The sequence below is a fragment of the Arachis ipaensis genome, chromosome B10 (genome assembly GCF_059453495.1).
Source record: "Arachis ipaensis isolate K30076 ecotype BB chromosome B10, ASM5945349v1, whole genome shotgun sequence".
Classification (NCBI taxonomy): Eukaryota; Viridiplantae; Streptophyta; class Magnoliopsida; order Fabales; family Fabaceae; genus Arachis; species Arachis ipaensis.
This window is the reverse complement of record NC_142435.1, coordinates 18,983,487-18,998,615: the sequence shown is the minus strand read 5'-3', so window position 1 is coordinate 18,998,615 and position 15,129 is coordinate 18,983,487. Positions and strand designations below refer to the sequence as shown.

The window sequence follows — 15,129 nt, the reverse complement described above, 5'->3', positions numbered from 1 at the left end:
CTGAAGGAATTGGAAAGGGAAGTATTAGTTAGACTGAAGAATCTTTAGTCAGTTGCCACTTACGGTTTAGCTTGTTTATAAGCTTTGATATTATCTGGAGGAAGTTCTAGGATTGCCTTCGGCTTTCCTCTATTATTATGTATTATATATGTGGAAGCTGTTACCGTGCTGGGGACCTCTGGTTCTCACCCATGCGGATTTTGTGGTTTTCAGATGCAGGACGCGAGGCTTCTCGTTGAGGCATGCTGGGGACTTCGGGATTAGCGAAGATTCTTGTTCTCGGGACTCTATCTTGATTTATATATCTTGTTTAGATACTTTTATCTCCATTAAATAATACAAACTGTGATGACTCCTTCTAGAGGGGATTTTGGAGATTAGGTTTTCGGTATTTATGTCCCTTTGGGTTTTCCTTGGGGTTTTCCTTATTTTATTATATGTATATATTGCTATGCTCGAACCGGTTACCTTCGCAGCCGGATTTTGAGTCTTGATATTCCTGTTTTTGATACTCTTTATATATACGATCTTGCGTTAGCTTATCCTTTGCTCGTTGTGTTAGTGATCGGAGTGTTGCGCTTTCGAGTTGCGGTTTTTGTTTATCCCTTTTTTCTACAAGGCTCCTAGTTATAATCAATCATTCATACTACTATACGTACTAAATTTTTGTTTTAGAGGTCGTAATACCTTGCCATCTCTGAATTATGACTTAAGCATAAGTCTCTGTATGGTAGGGTGTTACACAAGCTAATTCCTTTATTTGTATAATAGCTCCTTAGACACAAAGTACGAAAAAATCAAGACCACTTCTGATAAGATAAGGGATGCTCTTGTCTTAAATGCATCAGATAAAAATTCCTTTTGTAATCTATTCTATCAATCAAATTTCGGTATTTTTTACATTATTTTTATGTTATTAAAATATTTTTGCTACTGTTGTAAGGGATTGCTTTAATTTCCAAACAAAATTATTTATAAAGAAATCAATGAAGAGCAGAAGCAAAGTGTTGAAGGCTTTAAAGGTTCTTCTTTATCATTTTTGACAATCTTTAGTTCAAATGAGTGTGGATGGACCTGAAAATCAAATGAAATTCAAGAGAACATTCATCCTATTCATCTAGAAGTGCTTCTTGTTGCAAAGCAAAATTTTTCCAATCCACATGCCACCAATTTTTTATGTGAATACCATACAAGAATGGAATTGGGTTGCTCATGTGCTCAACTTCCTCATCTAAGGAATCAAATGGCACAAATTGAAAAACAAATATGCAATTGATGGATGTTTCTTTGCACTTATGATTATATATTTTCATGAGTCCAAATACATTAATAGCCCACCGAATAGAATTTTCAGACCACCATGGATAGCACATTGAACAAGGGAGATGCTAGTTAAGAGGATAAAACGTGAGGCGAAAGATAAAATGGTAACTCAAAATTAATCATATTCTTAAAATTTCTGTGCAATTATTTAAAATATATTGTTCTAATTAAATAATTTTTTAGTTTAGGGCCTCGTAAGAAGAGCACAGCAGAGAGAAAAAAAAACAAAAAAAGAAGAAACCTATTATATTGTATTTTTCTTCGAAAAATGAAACCGATTCTGAGTATCAGTTTGATTCTAAATCTGACTATGAGGAGACACCAAAGAAAAGAAAACAATCACAAAGAATGGCAAAGAAGTGTTATTTTTCGATGTCATTTGTAAATATTTATTGTGTTTATTTACCTCGTGTATTTGCACTTTTTTAGGATGGAATCCAAAAAGAGAAAACATGTTATTGTGGATTCATCTTCACAAACAGAGACTAACTCTGAAAATGAGTAGGATTCAGAAACTACTATTTTAAAACTATGATTTATTTTTTCATCAAAATTTTCTGCATAAATAAAAATTTTTGTATGTATTGTCAAAATTGAAGAAATTTAGAAAAAAACAGAAAAAAGGATGAAGAAAAAAAAGTGATAAGCCTGCAGAAGAGTATGTGTTGATTTCGGTGTTATTTGTAAATATTTATTGTGTTTATTTGTCTGATATTTCTTTGCTTTTCCAGGATGCAGGCCAAAGAGGTAACTCCATCAAAAAAAAAGTTTGTTCAGCTTGAAAAACCAAAAAGTGTCCATGATTCAAGAGAAGCTCACTATGATTCTTTACAAACGTAAGATTTAATATCTTATATTGTTTCTTTACTAAAATTTCCTAAAACCTGATGTAATTAGTCTAGTTTTACTAAATAATATTTATTTTGTCCTTAGAGTGTCACCTATAAATCTGTCAAGTGAGAATGATCCTGTGTTTCAACCACATTCAAGCTTTCAGGGGTTTGTAAATGCACTAATTAATCCAACATAATTTCTCTTACCATTTCTTTATTTCTTGTCCTACCATAATGTGCTTTTTAATTTGATATTAAAAAAAACGCCGCTAAGATTTTTTTAAGAAAAAAGGCATGAAAAAAGAAGAAAAAGAGTTTGCAACTTACAACTACGTAAGTTCTCATAAAACAAAAGTCTTGTTATCATTCAATGATTGAGTTGCTCTATTGATATAATTTTGGTGCATTTCAGATTCAAAGTACAAGAAAAAAGACTGGATGAAGCCAATCCTGTTGAGGAAGCTATACCAATTAAACGAGAATGGAGAAAGAGCTCTAACTGCAGGAAAGGATGAAAGATTCACCAACATCTGTCAAGTGAGTAAAGTATTCAGTTTAGTTCATAATAATAAATATTTATATTCCATTTAATTTTATTGACTTAATTGTCACCGAATTTTATTTAGTATGAGTAGTCCAACTATTAATGTTAGGACTGATCCCGAAGATCAAATACTTGTGCTGCGAAAACAATCTCAGTCTCAATCCAAACTACTGAATATGTGAGTTTTTCAATTTACTTTCCTATTTTAATCATTGAGTTCATCATTTGCACCGAAATTTGTTAAGTATCACTCTTGAATGTTTATTGTTTATCTTCATTAGAGTGCCACTCCAAACAATTGCCCCTTCAGTAGAAATCTCTATCTCCATCCCTCCATATACTAAACAACAAATTGCGCAATCTCCCACAAATGAATATATGCAAGAAGAGGCTATTAATGCGTTAGTTCTAGTTAAATTCCTTTTCGGTGTTTTATTAAACAATTTTATGTCTCATCCTGCAGTCCTCCATAACCTCATCAAGAAGCTCCTAAGGAAGCTCTCCCAAAAGAAACTTAGCATGAAGTCCCTCTTAATGCATAAGTTTTAATTAATTTTTTAAATAATTTTGAGGCATTCTTAAAAGATTTTATGTGTCATGCTACAGACCTCCAAGACTAAAAATTTTAAAGATGGATTATTAATGGTTGTAAATGCTACATTGGATGATGACTTTGGTGTACCATCCTTTTATCTTGGCATAAGTCAATCAACCAATGAAACTACAATTACTCAAGAGGATGAATCACTAGCTAACAAGAGAAAATTCCCAAAAATTAGAACTCAAGAGAGCCCTGTGTTGGTTGATGAGTTGGAAAAGCTGGTTGAGATTATGGATGCTGGAGTTGCAACAACATTAAAATTTGCAAGGAGACAAGTCTACAACCGATGCAAGTAGACGTGCAGCCAAGTCTGAGCTTCCTTAAAAAGTTCAAGATTACAGTAAAGCAAAAGAAAATAACGAACGAGCTTAGGGATTCATTGGGCCACAAATATCAAGACTTTCAAAGATGAGAGCAGCAATTAATGGGAGATCATATTCGGGTTGAATCATGAAAATCTATTCGAGAACTAGATATTACTTTACATCTTTAAAACCAAAAGAATTTGTAGAAAATCTGGTTCTGCTATAACACTAATGCTTTTTCTTACAAGTTATTGTGCCATATATGTAATACATTTGGGTCCTTTATTTTCATAGGTGGTCTCCGCGGTATGCCAACTTCTCAACAAGAAAAAATCTAAAAGATTTTAAGCACAGAGATACTATGTCTCATCTGATATTGTGGTAAGTTCTACTACCATTAAACTTTAATCTCAATTTTTGGTGCATTTTGAAAATATATTGTATGCTAAAGTGATTATTTCGGTGCAGAATAACATGTTGATGAAGTTTAAGAATAACATTAATCTAGCAACCAAGAAGGCCTACAACATCAATGAATATAAGGAGTACCTCTCTTTTCTAAAAAAAAAAAACTAACATCTCACCCATTTGTAAGTTTTTATTTTTAAAACTTTTTAAATAATTCTTTCATTATGTGTCATTTAGACTAAAATATTGTTCTATTTAACCAAATTTCAGCTATTTGTCCTAATTTGTCATGGAGGACATTGGTGACTGTGGATTATAGATGTGTAAAAGAAAATCTTATGTGTTTGACTACATTCATAAGGAATCTCCCAGTAATAAGAGAATAAAAATGAATAATTTGCGGTAAGTTATTTACATAATGAATATTTCTATTTTCTTTATCTTATTTATGTTCTTTTTTTGAAATGAGTTTGTGCGTTGTAATCATTAATTAATTTTGGTGCAATTCTGTGTCACGTAACGTGCACTTATTTTGATCACTTTTTTTTATCTAAAATTAATTTGTACTTCTTCTTATGTTTGATTTTTTGTAATTTTCAGAGCTTGATGATATCAAAAATGAAGGTGTATGCTAAAGCAAAATCTTTGGTAGACAATCAAGAGGGCATGGAAGCACTATATATTTCAATCAGTGGTCAACGAACAACGTAAATAATGTTACTTTGCTTTCCTGTTTTTGTCCTATTAAACATGTTTTACGTTGTTATTTCATTTTTTTATTAGCTAGGATTGCAAAATATATGTCATGAAATGGTTGGAGACAATTAATCCCAAAAAGGTCAAGAAAAAAAATATACATGAAAAAATTGAAAACAGGTAAGTATTATTAAAAATAGATAATTTTTTTACTTCCAAATTAACATGAATTAAAAATAAGTTTATTTTAATTGTAGGAACAACAAGTTGATCGTTTCAGAGTGGAATATGTTTCGATTGTTCTCTTTAACGAAATAAATCAATTGAAAAATAAAGTCATTGTTGAATCTAAAGCCATAAGACTCTCGAAGCCATCTGCTGCAATATCAAGTGATTCAAGTCCTTTCTGTAAATATTCATTAGGAGATATAAAAAGTGTATAAATTGAATGTTGTAAATTGTTAAGAATTTTTACACTAGTTGAGTATTGAATTATCTGTATACTGTATAGTTAAAACAAACACATCCTTTGCATATTTATAAATATTCAATCGAAGTTTTTGATGAATTTCTTTGCCAAATTAAACTTCTATGAACCTTTCTGTATTGTGTTGCAAAATCTAAAGCCATATTAATCAAAGTTCATATTATTTAGGTTTAATATATTTAAGAAACAACAAATGCATCGAAATTTGTTCACATTCCCACCTGAAACTATTTACCATTAAACAATTGAAAAAAGTAATTTAAAAACCAACAGTAACTTGATAAATGGAACAACACAACACAATTTAGAAAGTAATCTCATTTCTATTAAAATAATAAAAATATTGCATTAATTGCACCGAAATTCATTCAAATAAATACCGAAAAATCTATCTTATTTCCTGGAATCTCTAAACTGATAATTCATAATTTGTCCATGATAAAGACTGAAATTTAATTGTACCACTGATCCACTATCTAAAAGGTTCAATTGAAAAAAGTAAATTGTATATTAGCACAACTATTAACATGCACAAAGACAATTTTACCTAATTAAAACACATCAATTTTAGCTCATTTAGAACTTTCTTTTTCTTTTTCTTTGAACCATTTGCAATCTATATTTTAGTATGGTCATGTATCTAGCGCGATCAAGCTATCATGGATCAGATAAATCTGTGATACGGAGGCGTTGGACACTGTAGAGTATGTGCAACGCTATGTTCGATGTCACATATTCTGCTTGATTGATACCATTTTATTTCCTGACAAGTCGATGTCGATAGTGAGCTGCAAGTACTTGCCCCTGTTGAAGAATTTTTCAGAAATCAGATCTTATAGTTGGGGATCAGCATGTTTGGCGTATCTATATAAGTCGTTATGTCGAGCCTCACATTATGATATGAACGAGATGGATGGTTCACTAGTGCTGTTGCATGTCTGGACATGGGAGTGAATGTCTTGGCTAGCTCCGATTCCAGCACCCGTTCCTCCAGATGGAGTCTTTCCGTTGGCACGAAGGTAAAATTTTTTCTTCAAGCATGAAATAGAATTATTACATGATGTATTACAATATTAAATTATTATTGTTATGTTTCTAATTAGAAAGTTTAATTTTTCAGGTGGATTAACTGGAAGCAACACTAGAAGCATAAAGAAATGAAAGTAGCACAGCTTAAGCAGCTGCTGGGCGATATGCAACCTGAAGCGGTAATAACTAGAAATCTAGAAATATAATAAAAATTAGTATCACTGGTTTGTAGGCATTTTGTTTCATGCACTTACAATATCAAGCAAAATAACGGAACTTATTTGTTTTTTTTTTTTTGTGCAAAAGAATCTTATTAACAACTACTTAAAGACATGCGAAATCTTGAAATAATCAACATTCTTTTAAAAAAAAAAGTAATTTAACCAACATTCTTTAGAAAATGATAGAGTCACATACTTAGGTTTACAAACTCAGCAAATTCTGGTGTGTGTATAGCGTCGAAATCCAAAGCACTCATGAAAGATGGCACATCGAAAGAATGTTGGCTTACAGCCGTGTTTATTGAAGCATAAACTTCCCTATCAGTACTCTCGTCCTTTCCGTCGCTTCCTCCCAACATGTCATTGTTGGCTAAGAACTCTTCTTTACTGTTACTATTGTTTTCTTCCCAGTTTATGTTGTCTCCTTCACTTAACAACGATTTGTCTGCTTTGTGGCTAATAGCCAATTACTCGAACTCAATATACAACTCTAGGATCGACACATGAGCTTGATTTTGTCTATAAATCATTAACATCTCTAGCATAGTGGCTTCATCAGCCACATTCATTAATTGAAATTGTATCACACCATTGAAAACCATCATTGGTTGCCTATATAAAATACTACTAACGCTTTTTAAAATATCTTTGTGTATGTATTGATATAATCTATTTTTTCACTCTGCAAATGACAACGTGCAAGAAATAGTAAAAGAAACTAGACTTTTACAAATAAATTTTACACCCTCGGTTGTATATGATATAACCTCACCAACAATTTTGGATGAATAAATTTTAAAGACAATTTTGATTTTGGGATAAAATTATTAAGACCAAAATCATACTTAATTCTAGAAATAAAAACGGAAATCATACAAACCACTGCCAGTAAACTTTTTCCGTCAAACTCGAGCTCGCTGCAGTAGTGCACGGTCAACATAACAGAGTAGCTAAAAGGGTAGAAACGGTCTAGCTCGCTATTCTTCTAGCACTAATCACCCAAGAAATGAAGCAATCGTCCTAAATAAAAGGTTAAATTACACAGTTGGTCCCTACAGTTTCAGTGAAATTGCAAATTAGTCCTTACACTTTAAAAGTTTATAATTGGATCCCTAAAGAGAATTAAAATTTACAATTTAATCCCCGTTGTTCAAAAAGTATTTGATTTAACAGAATATTCTTAGAATGTTCTCTATTTTAAACATGTGAGCTGCACATGTTTGACAACAGGGACCAATTTATAATTTTAGTGAAAGTATGGAGACCAACCATGTAATTTAACCATTTAAAATGACCAAAAACTCTCTAGACTATCTGAACCCACCCCGCCCCTCCCCAACTCTCTCACTCTCACTTTCTCACTTTCCAAACTGACACCCCAATCCTATCGCTCTCTATCTCTCACCTCGGTTCACCGTCGCCACGCCGGATCCACTGCATTTGTGCTCACGAGTCAGGTCTCGCCTCTTGCCTCCATCTTGTCTCTCTCATCAGACAACTTTTTCTTCTCTTTCAATCTTAATACTGGACACCAATAAATGTAAGAGAACAAATCAACATAAAAATAGCAACTCAATTTATTAGTGGATCCGGCGCGGTGACGGAGGCGAGAGGTACGACGATGGTGAGCCGAAGTAAGAAATAGAGCACGCTGGGGTTGGGGTGTCATTTTGGAAAGTGAGAAAGTGAGAGTAAGAGAGCTAGGGAGTGGCAGGGTGGGTTCAGATAGCTTAGGAAGTTTTTGGTCATTTTCAAATGGTTAAATTACACGGTTGGTCCCCATACTTTCACTAAAATTACAAATTGATCTCTATTGTCAAACATGTGTAGCTCACATGTTTAAAATAGAAAATATGCTGAGAATATTTTGTTAAATCAAATACTTTTTGAACAACAGGGACTAAATTGCAAATTTTAATTCTCTTTAGGAATCTAATTACAAACTTTTAAAGTGTAGGAACCAATTTACAATTTCACTAAAAATATAAGGACACCAATTTATAATTTCACTAAAAATATAGGGACCAACTGTGTAATTTAACCTAAATAAAATCACTTCTAAACTCCTTATTACCATGCTACTAATCAACGTAAAGGTTAGTAAGAAGTAAGAAGTAACATACTTAAAGCACAATTTCACCAGATACACAAACTTGTATACAAAAAGTGTAGATTGACCTTTTTATTAACGATGCTTCCTCAAAACAAATATTGACAATGTACGTTACAGACCGAATCAAAAAGTACATACAAATTCAAACAATTCTGAGCTTTACCAGGGCACCAAATGGAGTTCAGTCATTCTCCAATCTTAATTTGTTTCAAGTGATTTCTCCTCACCTATATTCGTGGAAAGTTTGGTATAACTATTTCCAACCGAGGGGAATAGAAAAAAAAAAAAAAAAAAACGAGTAATCATGATTTGTATGCCAATTAAACTCCTAAGTAATTTCAGTTGTGATGATTGATCATTTGGTATACACAGCAACAATGTAACAATGTTGTACAAAGACATGTGACTTCAAATCTTCACCATTTTCCAATTGCCACTTCTAGGATCCAGGATTTTCCTCTCCTCAGCTAAATTTAAACCTCAAATTTGGTGAACTTCCTTCTGCTTTACCTCGCCCTCAGCCAAGTTAGGTGTATCTAATGTAGTTTCATGTTCTTCACTAGTTTCCCGTTTGATTTCCCACAGCTTAGTAGTCTTCCCAATTGCAAGAATCAGATCAAGTTGTTTTTGCTGTTGTTCCTACATGAGCATTCAAATACAATCAAGTCAAACTTGATGGTATATCCCACCCAGCCAAAGATAACAAGAACAATTGCCAGCATGTATGCACTACCTGTGGAAAACCCTTTTATACTGACATTCAACATTCAATTAGGTTTTGCCATGTAAACAAGAACTGTTAACTGCCATACCAACTGTCTCAAAAAAAAACCACTCTGATTGGATATGGAAATACCTAATAGAATGCTAATATAAGAGAATTTTGCACTGAGATTAAGTCATTAAACAAATAAAAATTTTAGCTATGCCTAGCTCTAACATTTAATCTATATTGTAATTAAGAGAAGCATTTAATTTAATCCACTGCCATTAAACTGAGTACACAAAAGTGATACCATTATAGTAACTAGGACTTTCTACATTTGTGCTAAAGTATGCTAACAATGATTCAACTAAGACACTAATATGACTCCTATATTCAAGAAAAAAATAATCTACACTACAACCGTGACATTGAAACTTATTTTGTGGTTCTCAAATATATCTGCCAGGTATGTATCATCATCATTCACTTAAACATAAAATCTTCTGTGGAAAGTTTAAATAACATACTGGAGGGATGATTACCTGCATTGCTAGTAAAACATTTTGAATTTCGCGAAGTTCCTTCTCCAACATATCTGATTGCACTGCTAGTGCTCTTGTAGCCTCAGAATTCGTCTGTGCCAAAGTTGCAGCCTGCAAGAAACAAATGAACAATTATTTTCTGTTAACCATTTTCTCTAGCAATAATCCAAAGTGTTAAATATTAATCGGTCACCAGAAATGATCATAATGAGAAAATGCTATATTTCCCGAGTCTTCCATTTTACAAGATAAAGCTATATTGCGCTTATTTGTCAGCTAGACAGCATGACATGCTTACACCTGGAGAAATGGTTCCGGCATGTTTTCAGAGTATTTCGCTCATTATAATTAATCTCATTATTATGACTTATCAGTAAATTTCTTGCTTTGCAAGTAACCTACACACAGGAACCTAATGCGATACACTGATATTTCAATCTACAAAGATCTTCCATAAATCATAGCCCAGTAACTATTATATGAGCTCATTAGATTAGCAAACAAGTTCCAATTTCTACAAATTCCTAATAACTCAAATCGAACACATTCCTTATGTGAAACAATTGCCAAACACGAGCATTCTTGATAGAAAGAATAGTATAATTACCTCAGCTATGGGATCCTTCAAATTTTGGCGAGTGACCCTAAACCTTGTCCCCAATTTCTCTATATGCCTCGACAAAACCCTAATAACAGTGGCAGAATTCCTCAATTCCTCCTCCAATTTCTCAATCCTCCCAACAAAATTCACCTTTCCCGTTCCGCCACAAACTCGATTCCATTGCCGCCTCCGAATCCACGCTCCAATCGCAATCCCACCAACCATCATGAGTACCCCACACACAGCCACCACAACCCTAACCCTAGTCTCCCCAATCGCCACCAAGAACCCCTGCTTCGCCGAACCAGCAATCACAGCAAAACCAACCCACGCAACCGCCGACGAAAGAAGGCACGCGAATTCCAGCACGGAGAGTGCCGAGTCCAAATCGAAGTCGCCAAGAACGCGTTTTGAAACCGCGTCATCAGATTCTTGGGCTCTGATGCTAAACTGACCCGCGGGTCGGGTCGAAACCGAAGCGATTTTGTGAATTGCGAACGAGTTGAGGTACGTGACTCGGAAGCGAGTGGAAGGGTTCGGAATTGGCGTGCAGTTTCTGAGTGAAGAGTTGAGGGTTGAATCTGCGAAGAGGTGATGAAGGTGGTGACGAGTGAGAATCATTTTTGCCAGCGTTTCTTGAATGTGAGGATTTTGGTGTTGGTATTTAGTAGCATTTAAACAGTGCCGTTTTGGGGTTTTGTTTTGTTTGGTAGCGATGGATTCGACGGTATGGTAGGTTGGAGCATTTTTGTTTCTTCTTCCCTATACCAAGGCTATGTGTCTGAGATTATTGCTTACAACCACAAGAGCAGCTCCAGCGGAGAAATTTTGCCAGTCTCTCTTTATGGTTCAATTATCATTAAAAATAATTTTACATTAATTTTTACATCATAAATAATAAATAGAGACTAAAGTGTTTTTTACTTTTTTTTTTCTTTTTTTTTTTAGTAAAAGAGACTATTTTAATTTTTATCGTGGTCCTACCAAATTAATTAATTAAAATAAAAATAAATTAATATGGTTATTAAATTAATTTTTTATAATAATATTATTAAAATTTATAAATTAAAAAATAATTTAGTATTATAAATTAATAACATAAAAAAAATTAAATAATTTTGTAAAACAATAATAATAGACAATTTTAAATTTTAACTAATTAACAATATTACTTAATTTAAAAAACATATAGTTAAAATTTACTACTGACGACGTGGAATTATCATAATCAAGTCTTTTTTAATTGTCAATATTTTTATTTATTTTAAAGTTGAATATTTTTTTAAATAAATTAATGGTATAGTACAAAATCTAATATCAGCTATTAAATGGTGTAAGTTGTATTTATAGAGCAAATTTTAACAGTTACTAGATTCAGCTCATTTTTCTTATATAAAAAAAATATTGTTATTTTTTATTGAAAATAAATTTATTTGAATATAGATGAAGTTTGTAGATAGAAAAATAACACATAAGATACATGTTATAATATGTGTTATCATTCTAACAACATATAAAATGTATATTAAATACGTATCATCATTTTGATAATATACAAAATACGTATTAAACATTTTTTTTATACTTTACAATATAATAGTATATTTTAAATATTAATATTTAACTAAATCATCATATTCATCTTCATATTAAAATTAATTTTTAACTAAATTCTAACATTTTGATTCTTATTTCAATTTACATAGTTTGTAGTTTGTCACGTGACAAATTTTTATTGGTATGCCCAAGTCCTTTTTGCAGAGAGAACTCTCTTCTTCTCTTTCTTAGTCCTTGAGCAAGAACCGCTTCTTTTGGTGCTTCAATGGTAGGTTAATGTTTTGGAAGATTCTTTTAGTTTTTTACGGTATCTTCTAACTCGACAGGTTAAAGATTAATCCACTGCGGTACTGAGATCCATTTAAAGATTTGTCGCTGACCAATGAGTTGTTGTATGCACAAGGCGGGATTCAAACTCCCAACACTTGCTTAAACAGACGAGTGAACTAACTATTAGACCAATCCAACTTAGTTAAAAATTGAATCTCTTATTAACTGAAGAAGTCTGACTTTTTTTTTTGGTCAGAAAGAAGTCTGACTTTAGTTGAGTTGAAATCCATTTTGGCCCCTGAAATTTGAAATCGGCCTTAATTTCGACCCCCAAATTTTTAATTACCCAATTAATATCTCCAAATATTAGATCGTGCCTCACGTTTGTTTCTATAGTTATCTCCGTTAATGAAGAGCTGATGTGGCATATTAAGTTGATACGGTGTGCATCTACGTAGCACCCAACTTGCCAAAATGAATGTGTGATGAGTGAATGATGTGGCAAAAAGTTGTTTTCGCTTAATTTGACTTCTACGTAAATGTCAAAATCCTAATTTGTATGGACTCATATTGAGTGAAAATAAATTTTATCACATCATTCACTTATCACACATCCATTCTGGTAAGTTGGATGCCACGTAAATGTACACCGTGTTAACTTAACGTGTCACATCAGTTCTCCATTAACGGAGATAACTATATAGACAAACGTGGAACACGATCCAATATTTGAGAGTGTTAATTGGATAACTAAAAATTTAAAAGTTGAAATTGAGACCAACTCCAAATTTTAGAGGTCAAAATGAGTTCAACTCGACTTTAGTTCCTTGCAATTTTGCCCTTTGTGAACGGCTTGCAGCTCAGATGCTTGGTGGTCCAATTTGTTCAGATCCGATGAATTCTTGGAGGGGCTGGTTAATTTGAAGGGCAAAATTTGATTTTTGTTTTTTTTTTTCCTGCATAAGCTAGTTGAAACTTAGAATAAGTGGTCTCCAAATGTGGTATAGTGTATAAAATAAATTTGTTTGTTCCATATTTAACCAAAAATAAAAAATGGTATTTGTAGCTTTGACCTGGGCCAAAAATATTTTTTGGTGAAGAATCTGATGTATATTTGATTGGTTTAACTTGCTTTCTCATAATAATACCCAAAAAAACTTGTGTTCTTATAATAATACAAAAAAATTACTTTTTTATAAGCATGTGTTAGTAGTTGTAATAGTGGATTGATATAGATATGAATAATGGATTATTTATAATAAAAGTTAAGACTGTATTTGGTTTAACGTTGAAAAGGAGAAAAATTGTATTTTATGTTTTTTGAACGCTTATTTTTTGTGTTTGGTTATTTTTTTCTCTTCGAGAAGCCGATGTGATTTCACATCCTAAATTCGTGTTCACGTAAAATTAAATATTATAATTTCTGTAGTTAGAAAATTAGGTTCGGCAATTAGTTGATTGAATTTATTTTCTTCCTATTAATTTTGTCTTTTATTTTTATCTTTGTAATTTCTTTATTACTCAAATCTTTCATATATATAATTATACTTTTAATAGAATTTTCATTGTTTTTTGTTTATATGAGTTCTTTTATTCTATTTTTGTTGTATTTTAATTTTGTCTATATAATTTTTTTTGGCTTTATTAAAATTTGTAAGTGTAATTGTTGTATACTATGTTTATTATTGTAATTTTGTTATAATATGAATTATTGATCCCACTAAAAAAAATAAAGTAAATAAAAAATTAACTATAAATAACAATAGAATTATAAGTAAAAAAAATTTACAATCTAAAATAAAACTAAATAAAATAGTAGTGAGAGTAATAGGAAAATTATAAATAATATAATTTAATAAAGTATATTTTGATATATTATTTATATATGGTTTTTGTTTTTGATATAAAGTATATTTTGTCAACTAGTATATGTTAATTTTAATTTAATAAATAAATATTAATTTTTATTATAAAATTGATTAATGAGATTTATTTAAATATCTAAATTAAAATGATAAGATTATTTAAATTGATTAATAAGATTTATTTTGTCAATTAATATTCATGTTTTTTTTTTAGTTTTTTTATCTAAAAATTTTTTTGAATAATATAATTCAAACAACATTTAGCTTATTATAATCTATGTTAGTGTAAAAGTTGTCAAATATAAATCACATTAATATCAATTCAATTTTAAATAAATTCAATTTTACAAAATCAATTTTATGTAAATTTCCATTTACAAACTTCAATCTAAAAGCGGTTGTCTTTTTAACATCAAACACGGATGAATACATGTTAAGCAAGGAGTAATTTAGTTTATTTTGATAGTAATTAATTTAAAGCAAACGGAAAGACTGATTACTTGAACTTGGTTTAGTACAACTTTTACTCTTCGAAAGTAGCTTATGGAAGTTATTTTTTTACAATCTTTTTTTTTCTCCTCTAAGTTTCTGTGTTGATTGTTTATGGCTTCTCTGTTCCTCTTTGACTTTGAATTGATTCATACAATTGATTGATTTCTGTGTTGTTTGTGTATGAATTCATACAATTGATTAGTTGATCTGAATCTAAATTTTTAGTATGTGACTTGAAGATTAAGATTATTTTTCTATTGAAATCTCTGATTATCGCAAGGGCAATTTAGTCATTTTATTTATTTTTGTATTTGTTTTTATTTTGAACCAAACAAAATACTGACATATAACTCAGTTCTGTATATCTTTACACCAAACACAATATTGAGATTTATTCTAATTTCTGTCTTCCAATTTCAATCTCTCTTTCAAACGCTACCTTAATTTACCAAACATAAAACGAGATACTTGTGCTTTTGAAAAGTACAAGCTCCTCTTTGAAAAATTTTACCAAACGAAGCGTTAGTATTATTAGA

The 15,129-nt window shown here is 31.4% G+C and overlaps 1 protein-coding gene across 1 annotated transcript; it reads right to left on the bottom strand.

The window, feature by feature from the left end:
* Positions 1-8,605: 8,605 nt before the first annotated feature.
* LOC107624073 (uncharacterized) lies at positions 8,606-11,282 on the bottom strand. Its single transcript, XM_088506610.1, has 3 exons — positions 10,416-11,282; positions 9,809-9,919; positions 8,606-9,199 (listed from the first exon to the last, which is right to left on the bottom strand). The coding sequence occupies exons 1-3, from the start codon at positions 11,028-11,030 to the stop codon at positions 9,041-9,043; spliced, it is 885 nt and encodes a 294-aa protein (XP_088362736.1). The 5' UTR covers positions 11,031-11,282; the 3' UTR covers positions 8,606-9,040.
* Positions 11,283-15,129: the final 3,847 nt, after the last annotated feature.

What these genes read in the sequence shown, in the direction of transcription:
- LOC107624073 (XM_088506610.1), bottom strand. Translation starts at nt 11,030, where the DNA reads ATGATTCTCACTCGTCACCACCTTCATCACCTCTTCGCAGATTCAACC. An exon ending in TGAAGGATCCCATAGCTGAG is followed by an intron (nt 9,920 to 10,415) that starts GTAATTATACTA and finishes TGTTTCTTGCAG; the next exon opens with GCTGCAACTTTGGCACAGAC. An exon ending in ATGTTTTACTAGCAATGCAG is followed by an intron (nt 9,200 to 9,808) that starts GTAATCATCCCT and finishes ATGCTCATGTAG; the next exon opens with GAACAACAGCAAAAACAACT.